The sequence below is a fragment of the Bos mutus genome, chromosome 24 (assembly GCF_027580195.1).
Source record: "Bos mutus isolate GX-2022 chromosome 24, NWIPB_WYAK_1.1, whole genome shotgun sequence".
Lineage (NCBI taxonomy): Eukaryota > Metazoa > Chordata > Mammalia > Artiodactyla > Bovidae > Bos > Bos mutus.
The window spans coordinates 50,047,729-50,060,701 of record NC_091640.1 but is presented as its reverse complement, the minus strand read 5'-3'; the positions used below and the strand labels follow the sequence as shown (position 1 = coordinate 50,060,701).

General features: G+C 40.3%; 1 protein-coding gene across 3 annotated transcripts in view; it reads right to left on the bottom strand.

Moving 5' to 3' along the window:
- Nucleotides 1-632: 632 nt before the first annotated feature.
- Nucleotides 633-12,973, bottom strand: part of SKA1 (spindle and kinetochore associated complex subunit 1) — a 31,390-nt gene continuing 19,049 nt past the window's right edge. For 2 of the 3 annotated variants that reach the window (XM_070361728.1, XM_070361730.1), the window contains exons 3-7: nt 12,439-12,563; nt 10,813-10,910; nt 7,292-7,429; nt 2,502-2,671; nt 634-1,613 (exon numbers count right to left, since the gene is read on the bottom strand). In XM_070361728.1, the coding sequence (XP_070217829.1) occupies nt 1,465-1,613; nt 2,502-2,671; nt 7,292-7,429; nt 10,813-10,910; nt 12,439-12,563 (680 nt within the window). In that variant the 3' untranslated portion in view covers nt 634-1,464. Of the gene's footprint in view, nt 1,614-2,501; nt 2,672-7,291; nt 7,430-10,812; nt 10,911-12,438; nt 12,564-12,973 lie in introns of all 3 variants that reach the window. The other variant, XM_070361729.1, reaches the window with a different exon arrangement.

Here is a 12,973-nt window from a genome sequence, read left to right as displayed (position 1 = left end):
CCCTGGTTCTCAGGCTATCACACTCAGACTGAATAAATCACTGGCTTTCCTGGGCCTCCAGCTAACAGACAGCAGATCTGGGGGGCCCCCAGCCTCCATGATCACATGAGCCAATTCCTCATGATAAATCTCAACTAGAGATAGATGGATAGAGAGATAGATAGATATAGACACAGATATAGATAGTTCAGTTGGTAAAGAATCTGCCTGCAATGCAGGAGACCCTAGTTCGATTCTGGGGTTGGGAAGATTCGCTGGAGAAGGGATAGGCTACCCACTCCAGTATTAAGGGCTTCCCTGATAGCTCAGTTGGTAAAGAATCCACCTGCAATGCAAGAAACCCTGGTTCAATTCCTGGGTAGGAAAGATCTGCTGGAGAAGGGATAGGCTACCCACTCTGGTATTCTTGGGCTTCCCTTGTGGCTCAGCTGGTGAAGAATCCAGCTGCAATGTAGGAGACCTGGGTTCGATCCTTGGGTTGGGAAGATCCCCCGGAGAAGGGAAAGGCTGCCCACTCCAGTATTCTGGCCTGGAGAATTCCATGGACTGTATAGTCCATGGGGTCACAAAGAGTTGGACATGACTAAGTGACTTTCAATTCACTTCACATAGACAGATAGATAGCCTGTTGATTCGGTTTCTCTATAGAACACTAAGACACAGATTAGACTAACAGTCTCCCCAAGTGCGGAAGTAAAACTCCATTAAATTCTTACAATCCAACCACCCATTTTCCGTGACCACTATCAATCTGCTCGCACATCTTATCATCTTTTTCATCTCAATATACTTTTATTACAATTTCATTACAGGTCGATGTTTACAGACTGATTTACACTGAACGCATTCCAGGCAGGCTGTTCCTTAACCACATATGGGAAAGCAGAAAACCACATGGACGAAAGTGAACAAATCGACAGTCGCTCAACCGTGTCCGACTCTTTGTGACCCCGTCGGCTACACAGTCCGTGGAGTTCTCCAGGCCAGGATACTGGAGTGGGCAGCCTTTCCCTTCTCTGGGGGATCTTCCCGACCCAGGATCAATGGGCTGCCCTCATATCCAACTTCTGACTATAGCCTGAAATATCATCAATCTATAGGATGGAATACAGACACTAATGAACTTTAATTCCAAAGAGCCTGGTCTTCCTTGATCTTCTCTTCTTGAACTTTGGCTTTTATCTGCATCCCTCTTACTGGGACCTGGCGACACTGTCACTGAACATGAAAACTAAATAGGAACATTTCTTAGTTCCACTGTATGCCTAGAACAGAGGCTCACACGGTAGGTGATTACGGACTTACTGCAAGGTAGCGGATTTTTAAATATACATGCTTTATTTTTAGAAGAAACAAAAAAAGAATGAAAAAGCTAAAAAAATTATGTATTAAAATATTACATGTAAGCAAACTATAGGAACAGTCTCTAAACCCTGTTAGCTGGTTCAAAAGCTCACAAGGACATTATGTTATAACATATCGGGTAAGCCCTTTCCCTCGGACCTCTGATAGCCTCCGGCAGTGTCGTAAAATATTCAGTATCCCATGAAACCTCTTGTCGACTTTCAAAGCTGTGAACTCCTTTATGTCAGCTTCCACTACAAAATAATGACCTGAAAGTAAAGATATTAGTGCTAATTTTTATTAGGACAACTTTCAAGATGAGTCTTTAATATATTACATTATGACTATGAGTAACATTAATGATTTTGACTATCATCATTGAATCAAAGTGAGAACTGGTATTCTTGCTAAAATAATTATTCTTTCAACTGAAGTTGCATAATGTTTACTGTAGCATTTCAGCAGTGCAGCCTTGCTTATTTTATCACTGGCTATCTGCCGGTATCTTTTGAACAATTCACTTTTCAAGAAGCAATATGGTAGTGGTTAAGAGAATGTAACCCAGAAACCCACGGCAGCTTTATCACTCAACTGACTGACCTGGGGCAAGGAACTGAAGTCCTCCTCATCTGTAAAATAGGAGTATTAATAGTACACAACTCATAAGGATGCTGTGAGGACTAAAGCCCTTAGTACACTCTCTGCCACATAGTAAGTGTTACCCAAGCATCACCAGCTGTTATTACTATTCTAATTCTGAAAACACTGGGTATCATTCCGTAAGAGACTCCACTGCAGTATTTCTGAGGCTCGGCACTACTACTGTTTTAGACTAGATAATTCTAGATAATTATCTAGACTAGATATTCTAGACTGGATAATCCTTTTTTGTCGGAGCTGCCCTGGGCACTATAGGGTACTTCAGTGGGACCCTTAGTCTCTACTCACAAGGTGCCAGGAGCACCCCCAACCCCAGGTGTTAACAATCAAAACTGTCTCCAGAGATGGCAGAATATTCTCTGGTGGGAAAACTGCCCCTAGTTGAGAACTACCTCTCTAGAGCTAGAATCTTCTGGAATTAGTTTTGTTTCTCATGATTTAGTTACACTCCAAACAGCTGACATGTACACACACACATATATATACTCTCATTTTACCTTTGGTTTCCTTCGTTTCTTCGTCAATAAATCTGTGATAGAGATTTCTGGCCACAGAACTCATAGACTTTTTTGGTTGATGTAGGATCTTATATTTACTAACAACTGCCTTGTTGATTTCTTTAATAACATCATTAATGTGACAATAGGTTAAGCGAGATTTCATGTACCTGTAAACAAAAAGAAAATGATTAATTTTTTAAAAGAATCATCATACAAAATTGTTTTCTTTGAAGAAAAATATTTACATATGGTGACTTTATACAGTCAAGCTACTTTATACAAGCTACTAGCACTCTTTGGAAAAATACTTTATAGCAACTTCCAAATAAACTAGATGTGTCTCAACCACTGAAAAATTAAGTAGAGGCTACAATGTATTAGTGCTTATCTCCCCTACTTATATCTGGATGCAGAAATCTCTATCCCTACTCCTTACAGAATTACTGTAACAATTTAAGTTAACAATTTAATCTCAAACTCTGATTCCAATGGATTAATTCCAATTAATAATATTAACATAAATATTAATATTATTAATATTAATTATTATTAATAAATTAATAAAATATTCCAACTAATAAATATTTTAAAATGTTTGTAAGCAAGGGAAGAAAATTTTAGTATTAATAATTATATAACTCATACCACTTCAGTTTTCTGCAGAAACAGATCTGCTCAGAGAAATAAAGGGAAAAAAAAAAAGGGAGGAGGAAGGGAAAATGACAAAGAAGACAACAGAGATGAAGAGCCAACAAAGAAGAATTGATGGTGGACGGGCTGCAAAGGAATCAGAGGGCCCGGAAGTTAAGCTGCCTGGCAGAGGAGAAGGATGGACAGCCTCACTCGTTTCGCGCTCAAATGGCCTTAAGTACTATCTGAAAGTGAATGTGAAAGTCACTCAGTCACTTTGTGACCCCACGGACTATAGCCCACCAGGATACTCTGTCCATGGAATTCTCTAGGCAAGAATATTGGAGTGGATAGCCATTCCATTCTCCAGGGCATCTTCCCAACCCAGGGACTGAACCCAGGTCTCCTGCACTGCAGGTGGATTTTTTACCATCTGAGCCACCAGGGAAGCCTGCAAGAATACTGGGATCCTGCTTCAAGGGATCTTCCCATCCCAGGGGTTGAACTTGCATCTCCTGTGTCTCCTGCATTGGCAGGTGGATTAAGCATTGTCTCTTTGACTCTAAAGCCCATCCTTCCAATTCAGTCTCCCTCCTGCCTGTCCTCGCAGTCACCAGAGTCTTCTTGTTGTTCAGTCACTGAGTTCTGTCTGACTCTTACGACCCCATGGACTATAGCATGCCAGGGTTCCCTGGCCTTCATTATCTCCTGGAGTTTGCTCAAGCTCATGTCCATTTAGTCAGTGATGCCAATCACAGTCTTAGAATATAAGAATAGGAGACCTTTGATTTTGAGTGGTCTATATACACCCAAAACAAAATTTTTATGATCTGCTTCCCTTTTCCCTTCAACAAACCGTGGATTCATTATATTAAACTCTGACCTTCCCCTCTGTTAAAAGGGGCAGTTTTCTAATTGAAAGTTTCTTAATATAAAATAATATATAAATTTTTAAAGAAAAATATTCATATTGACCAAAACCATTTTCATTATTCTCTTTTCTAAATTCATTTTCTCCACTCATTTTTTTTAACCACAATTTCCACAAACAGTTGATGCCACAGCTCAACACAATGAAATTCCTTTAAACTAGCAGTCCCCAATCTTTTTGGCACCAGGGACCAGTTTCACAGAAGACGATTTTTCCACAGACCGGGTCGGGCAGGGTAGGGGAGGATGATTTGGGGATGATTCAAGTGTGATACATTCATTGTGCACTTTATTTCTATTATTATTACGTCAGCTCCACCTCAGATCATCAGGCATTAGACCCCGGAGATTGGGACCCCTGCTTTAAACCATGTGAACTATCCTCTAATTTCCTCAAAACAAGTGCCAGTGTTTTCCACTTTAAATTGCACCTCAGTATCAACTTTTTAAAGATAAATCAATCAAAGTCCCTTGCTTGGAACACATTCTTCTTATCCTAACCTTCTAACGTCTCTCATTCGTTAAATAATCTCTTAGTTTAAAAACGAATACTCTACCATGACTATTTCAATATCCTCCCTACAAGGAAGCGTTTTCTTTTATCTCTGTATTTACTTGGCTACAGCAGGTCTTAGTTGCAGCAGGCGGACCTTCGCTGCGTCACGTGGGATCTCTTGCTGTGGTACGCAGACTTTGTAGTTGTGGCACGTGGGTTCAGTAGTTGTGGCACATGGGCTTAGCTGCTCTGAGGTATGTGGGATCGTAGTTCCCCGACCAGGGATTGAACCCACATCCCCTGCACTGCAAGGTGGATTCTTAACCACTGAACCACCAGCGAAGTCCCCAAGAAAGCATTTTCTAAAGACCTTTCTACTGCACTGTTCCTCACAGCAATTTGTTCTTGGCAACAACAACAATATAGAAAACCAAATAGCATCAAACAATTTTAATCACATAAAGCTGTCAACAAAGGAAATGACTGAGTGGCCAAAACAAACAAAAAAAACTAAAATGTCAGCCTCATTCTGAGTCTCAGATTTGTGAAACTGCCATATATTTTTCAAGGGGCAACTATGTATATGAAAAGATGCTCAACATCATACGTCATCGGGAAACTGAAAATTAAAACAATGAGGTACATTATACTGACCAGAACAGCTAAAACAGAAAACAACGGACAAAACTAAACGCAGGCAAGGATATGGAGCTACAGAACTCCTGTTCTGCTGGGAATGCAAAATGGTACAGCTACTTAGGGAAGACAGCTTCACAGCTTCTTACAAAGCTAAACAGTTTCACCATATGATCCAGCCACCTCACTCCTAGGTATTCACCCAAGTGAGCTGAAAACATGTCCACACAGAACCTGCACGTGAACGTTCACAGCAGCTTTAGTCGTAACTGCCCCAAACCGGATGTAACCAAAATGTTGTTCCACAGATGAATGGATAAACAAACTACTACATCTACACAATGGATATTCAGTTCAGTCGCTCAGTCGTGTCCGACTCTTTGCGACCCCATGAATCGCAGCACGCCCGGCCTCCCTGTCCATCACCAACTCCCAGAGTTCACTCAAACTCACGTCCATCGAGTCGGTGATGCCATCCAGCCATCTCATCCTCTGTCATCCCCTTCTCCCCCTCCCCCAATCCCTCCCAGCATCAGAGTCAGTGATAAAAAGAAATGAGCTATCAAGTCACAAAAAGACACTAGAGAAATCTTAAATGTGTATTACTAAGTGAAAGAAGCCAGTCCAAAAAGGCAACAGCGTATAATTTCAACTGTATGACATTCTGGAAAAGGGAAAACTATAGAGACAATAAAAAGATGAGTGGTTGCCAGGGTCTCAGGGGGAGAGATGAAATGGAGGAGCACAGGGAATTTTTAGGGCAGTGAAACTATTCTGTATGATATCCTAACGGTGGAGACGTGACATCACACATCTGACAAAATCCACAGACTACACAACACAAAGAGTGAACCCTACTGCAAACTACAGACTGTAGTTAATATCTAGTTAACAGTATCTAGACTGGTTTAGCAATAGTAACTAATTTACCACACTAATGCAAGATGTCAGCAATAGGGGAAACTGTTTTCAGTTATGAGAACACTGTTCAATCTGCTCAATTTTTCTGTAAACCTAAAAAAAAAAATCTGGATGGACAACTCTCAGGCAAGTAAAATAACCATGCTCTTTGCCCTGGGGAGTCTCCTAGGACTCTATCTCAAGGAAATAATAATAATAAGGGAATTACAAAATAGACCTGTGTAAAAGAAATTTTACTGTACCATTCTTCATAACAACACAGTCAACCCAAATATTTGATAAAGTCATGCTTAAATAGCTTATAGAGTAGCCACACCATAAAATATTATACAACTATTAACACCCAAGTTTTCGATGACAGTTAATGATGGAAAAATGCTCAATAAAGATAAGTAAATTATATTCATAGAATAACTACACTGTTGTAATAACAATCAGAAACAACTTGTTATGTAGGTGAAATTAAAATACAGAAGGAAATATTCTATCTTGTCTGAGTGGTGGAATTACAGATGAGTTATTAGTCTCACAACAAACACTAACAACATGCATTACTTGTGTAAGAAAATAAGAAGAAATGCAATAATATAAAGCCAAGATGTGAAGCCCTGGAATTATGAGTTTAAAACATGGATTTCCATAACTGGTTCCCTATTAATGTCTTCTATGAAGAGCAATGGAGTCCTTGTTGGGGGGAAGTATCTTGTCCCATTCACGCCTATATTCTTCTCCTCAGTGACCCGGAGCTCAGAATAGAGCAGACTCAAACAAGTGTGTGGCACAAGTTAATGGACAAATGGAAATCAAACAGAGCTCTCTCCGTACTAATTTCAAAATCTATACAACATACTCCCTTTCCTTAAAACTGTAGCAAAACTGAGGCTACTTCTAAAATGTAATTGGATAAAAAATCTGTATCATAAAATGACCTTAAGAGGACTCAGGAACAAACTGATCCATCTCTAGATCTATGACTAGGTTTTACAACTAAATAAAAAACAAAAATTTAAGGATCTTCCACAAAAGATTCCTGCAGCATAATGTAAAACTATTTTAATAAAGATCAATACTGGAACACAGCATATTACAAATAATATATTCAAGGTTTATGACAAACAATCATGTATGCTGATTACTAAAGAGCTGAATGTTAAAATTTATCTCAAATACTCACGCAGGAATGCCATTAAACTCATCAGAAGTTATAAATGGCATTTCTTTAATACTTCTTTGTTCTTTGGGAGGCTTCTTTGTGGGTGCAGGTTCCTCAACTTTGACCGGTTCTTCAGGGTCAAGATCTGATCCGTTAACACTACAGAACAGAGACACACAATTGTCAGAATTCTGCGGCATAGTGGGAGGCTTTGCAACTGAAAATGACTGGTATTAAGCACTGCTCTTATAATTTTTCCATCTTGTTATAATTTTATAGGCAACATTTTCGTTTTCTATCCCTACTGCTAATGCTTTGAAGATTTGAATAGTGAAGGGATTTCCCCAGTGGTCCAGTGGTTAAGACTCCAAAAGCTTCAAATGAAGGGGGCACGGGTTCAATCCTGCTCAGGAAACTAGGATCCCACATGCCCTATGGCGCAGCCAAAAAGAAAGGTTTTTTTTGAATAGTGGAGAGAACACTGAAAAATTAAGTTCCCAAATCTTCAGTAACATAATTACGTTATTTATGCACGCAAAACATGGTGCAAATAATACACATGCCAAACATCTTCATCTGTTATCTCACGGGCTCCTCAAAGTCAGTATGTGTGAAGCCGAATTTAACCTCTAAACAACTTCTCTTTCTGATTTCCCTATTTCTGGATGTGGAAACATCAATCATCTTATACTTCTAATTGACCCCATTGGTTCCTAATATCCCACCTGCTGCAGACTCATTTCAGTTGCCAGCAACGAACGTGGGTACCCTAGGGTCAGTCCTGCTCCATTTTTTGGTGTGGGTGAGCAGCCTAATACAGCTCCTTCTGCATTAGTAGAGTCCAGGAATAGGCTATAGCTTCTAGGCTATTTAACTGCCAGGGAAGGAAGAAACCCCCGTGCCAGCAGCAAGTCAGGTTGGCTTGACTTCTCCAAACAGAAAAGGGGACACAGGAAAGAAATGATCCAACCCAGGAGTATACAAAGGGAATCCCAAGGACAGGGAGGTGAGATCCCAAGACGACAGCTGAGTACCAGACACAGACAGCAACCAGGCCTGACAGAGGCAGCATGAAGAGATGACCGTGTGACAGGCTGTGAAGATGAAGATGCCCAATGCTTGTAGCATCATCCTTGCTGCTGCTGCTCAGTCACATCAGTCATCTCTGACTCTGTGCAACCCCATAGACGGCAGCCCACCAGGCTCCCCCGTCCCTGGGATTCTCCAGGCAAGAACACTGGAGTAGGTTGCCGTTTCCTTCTCCAATGCATTAAAGTAAAAAGTGAAAGTGAAGTCGCTCAGTCCTGTCCAACTCTTCATGACCCCATGGATTGCAGCCCACCAGGCTCCTTTGTCCACGGAATTTCCCAGGCAAGAGTACTGGAGTGGGGTGCCAACGCCTTCTCCGAGCATCATCCTCACATGAATCCTAACCTGAGATTCCACGCTGAGTTTGGTTGATTCTTACCTGTTCTCAGGTCCTGCTGTGTGCATCAGCTAAAAATAACTTTTTCTACCTATACAAAGCTTCTGCTGTGCCCTGGCCCTGAAAGCTGAACCTAGGCCATAGTGAGTTTAGAAGAAAACCCCCCCTACTCCTTGGGCCACATTCTTGCTGGGTGTCCAGTGTCCAGCCCAATAGACCTGGCAGATATCCCAAGATGTCCTTTCTTCCTCCATGCATTCATGACCCTGCCCACTAATTTTCTCTTCCTTTTTTTTTTTTGGCCACACTGCTCAGCTTGTGGGGTCTTAGTTCCCTGACCAGGGATTGAATCTGGTCCGTGGCAGTGAAAGCACTAAGTCCTAACCACTGGACTGCCAAGGAACTCCCTAATTTTCTCTTCTTGGAGGGAAATTCCAAGGTACCCTGGCACGCCAGGGACTCTGTTGAGCTTATTTCCTGGAGACCTTCAACTATCAGCAACAACACGGCTCTTTTCCTACACAGCAAGATTCACGCTTTCCTTTTAGTTTTCAAATTTAAGCAGTATATTGTTGGTGGAAACACATACGCAAAACTGTGATTATCACAAATGCCAGGGTGATTACCTCTTTGATAGAAGGAGAATCTGCAACAGAAGAAGTGTTGTAGGTACTGGCAGTGTCCTATTTCTTAATCTGACTGGTAGATTCACTGATGTTTATTATTCTTCTTTAATTTGCACTAATAATACTTCAATTACTTTTGTGTATATATGATCCATTTCAAAAGTTAAAATAGTTAAGTTAGTCATGGTATACAAGGGGAGCCCCTTTTAGAAATACAATTTTGTAAATCAACTATACTTCAAGAAAATTAAAAAAAGAAATACAATTTTGGTGGCAGAGGATTGGAGAGATGGCAGTGGAGAAATACTGGAAAGACAAAACATAAGTAACTCCCAAATCATAAAGACAAAAGATGATGGAAGATCTCATGGAGCCAGACAATGAGAGGGAGGGCAGAGGCAGACAAAACCCCGCAGAGGCCAAGGGGCTGCAGGACAGAGAGAGAGGTTGAAGACACCCTGTTCCTGTCTAGGTGATGGGTAGGTAACAAGGAGATAGCCAATTTAGTCTCACATACGCAAACCTGGAGGAGAGAACAGCTCATTTTTGAGACTCCCAGCAAGCAGTTCAAACAGCTGAACCAGAGGCCATGTCAAGGCTGGAGGTGGACATCTGAGAGCATTAATAACAGTGTTAAGTAACAGTGTCTTAGGAGACACTTGTAACTTAAAGGAGGGCAGAGAAAAGGGAGGCAGCCTAGTCAAAGATGTAGGAAGACAACTAAGAAAGCCCAGTAGGGCAGAGAGCATCATTTCTAAAAGATGAGCAGCAAAATAAAACCAGAAAAGAATCAGGGCTGAAGAGGTAATTGTTTTTACCTCTTTGTGACCTTCACACAATCATTTTCACAAGTATGGTAATAATTAACCGCCAAAAGCTAGGTTTTAGGGGCTTCAGGAGAAAGGGCACAAGAACATATACTAGCAGCCAATAGACAGAGAGGCAGGACAGGAGTTTCAGGGTAAAAATAGAGCTAAGCCTTTGCTCCTTGAGCTATTTTTAAGATGGGAGGCTCATTAAGTTTATTTTTACCCTAAGGCAGTGTTTCTCAAGGGTCAGGGGAGATTTCCACCCCCTCAATGTCTGAAGGCATTTTTCATTGTCACCACCTGGGTGGAGGGTGCCGTGGAGGAGGGTATAGGAGAGCTACTGATACTCAGTTGGAAGAGAGCAGGCATGCTGCTAAATGTGCTATTTTTACAAAAAAGAACTATCTGACCTCAAATGTCACCAGAGCCGATGTTAACAAACTCTGTTCTGAGGGACTGATCCTTGGGAAAGAGGCAGCACATTTTCCCTAGAGACAGTGGGATAAGAAAACTGGTAAAGATGGGGGAAAGATTATTCCTCGTGTAAGTGCAAACAAAAGAAAACAACACTGGATAATCACTGACAAAACTGCAAGTATATCGAAAAGCAAAAAGATCTAAAATGCTTGTTCTAATAGTTTTACAAGTCCAGAGAGTAAAAATAATTATAAACACACTTACAAGTTCTGGGTAACTGTTACTTGAGGCAAATGGGGAGGGATGTTTTCTTTGAGATGCTCCACATCTTTATAATCTTCTTCGAGAGATTCAAAGAGTTCCTTTAAAAAAAGAAAAAAGCTCACAAATAACCATCTGTCCTGCCTGTGTGTGTTTTAACATGTTAAAAAGAGCAGGAAAGACTGAGTACAATTACAGTGATGCTGAGTGGAAGGGGTTAAAAAGCACTGAACTCCGCAATATTTAAAAGGAGCCCTTTGGTTTCTAGAGCTGACTTGGGATGGTGACACATTATTTTTCTCTACTGGATTTGTTCAGAGAACAATTGCTAGAATAACATTACAACAGGCGGGATTGACATTTATGTCTTTCTAAAATACTTCAACCTTGGGAAGCAACTACAAAGTATAGGAAAGATTTACGTTTGTCGTTCTGGTAAAAGTGCTTTTGTTGACTTAGCAAGCATTCCCCGGCACCGAATGATAATACATTCCTGGAATGCAAGGACGAGATATTGCTTAGAAAGCTCTGAATATTCTAGCTTGATGAAAATTTCTACTTGATCATAACTGCCTTCATTTTGTGTTGTCTTTATTTAACTTTCCCAAGAATTTGAGGTTATGAACTCATGGAAATTTAATAAGAAAAAATACTCTGTACCTTTGGATCCCTGTCATCTGATTTTCAGTCATCATGTGAACAAAAATTCCAAATAGGCTTTAATCCTGAGTTGGACCTTCTCTAAACCCACACCTAACCCTGGGCCTTATTGGGCAAGGTAGAAATGTAACCATTATTGGTTTGTTTTGAATTTGTATGACATCTTTCTTTTAAAGACCTCGATCACGTTCAGAGATACTGATCTCATTTCAACCAACAGCAGGATAGGCATAATCATGTCCAGTCCTACAGAAAATCCCCTGAAAAATCTTTACAGACACTGAGGATTATAATGTTTGAAAAGGACTATAGAGGCCACCTTGATCAATCCCACTGAACGTATCAAATGGCTCTAAGAGCATAAGGTAATTATGGTACAGACTCTTTTCCCATCCTATCAGAAGCATTTTTATTAAGTAAAGGCTTATTTAGAACAAAATGTGTGTGTGAATGAGGCTCAAGTGGTTTTTTTACCTGAGAATCCTTACACTACAACCTGTAGAAAGAGAGAAAGAAATGCAGAATAGAAGGGACACAAGAAATACTTTAGTATGACCCAGTACTTTTCAGTTAAGGTCTCTGAGACTCCAAGAGGAAAAACGACTTTCTTAGGTGGCAGAACATGCTGGGGGAGCCATGGTGGGAGACCATGTCTCCTCAACCCAGGGCAGGCACTCCTCCCACACCACACTCCCAGGAGATCATTTATTTAAATTAAACCTCCCAAGAATTATTTAGGAAATATTCCCTTTTTAGTAAACAAATTGGCTACCAGCATGGAGAAAGAAATACTTCTGGAACTCTGGAGTCCTTTACCCTGGGAAAATAAAATGCAAATAGTACTCTTTACTGTTAATAATCAAAGCTAACAACATTATAAACATAAAGAATCCTTAAGAATTCCCTGGTGATTAGGTGTTTCTATTAACTGCCTTTTTTATTTTGTTTCATCACTAGAAAAACCATTACCTTGAGGGAACTGTTGGTTTGTTCTTGATACTGAATTTCCAATTCCAATTTATTTAGAAGTTCATTTACTACAATGATCTCATCTCCTATTTTATTTAAAATGGTCTTCAAGGTAGGTTCTTGCCCTATTAATAAACAGATAAAACGGAAAATAAAACCTACAGAAAACCATAAAACCTACATGTAGCCAAGGGAACTCTTGGAACAGAGCCTTACCATAAAGGGACACTGAGGGTGAAGAAAGAACAATGTTTCAGACCCCAGGACCTGTCTCCATGAATAATCTTAAGAACTCGTTACTAAGTAATATGATAAAAAGGAAGGAGGAGGTAAATACAAAGTATCCCCTGAATCTTTTGTTTTTGGAAAATTCTTCCACTATAATAAAGCACTTAGAAATGCTAGATAAAATAAACACCCTTTTGCATGCATAGCTGGGCTCTTAGGAGAAAAAAGGTAAATCTCCAAGAGTTTCAACTTGAAGAAAGATTCACAGACCAGATAGGATGTATGAGCTGAAGCTGCAGTAGCCCTA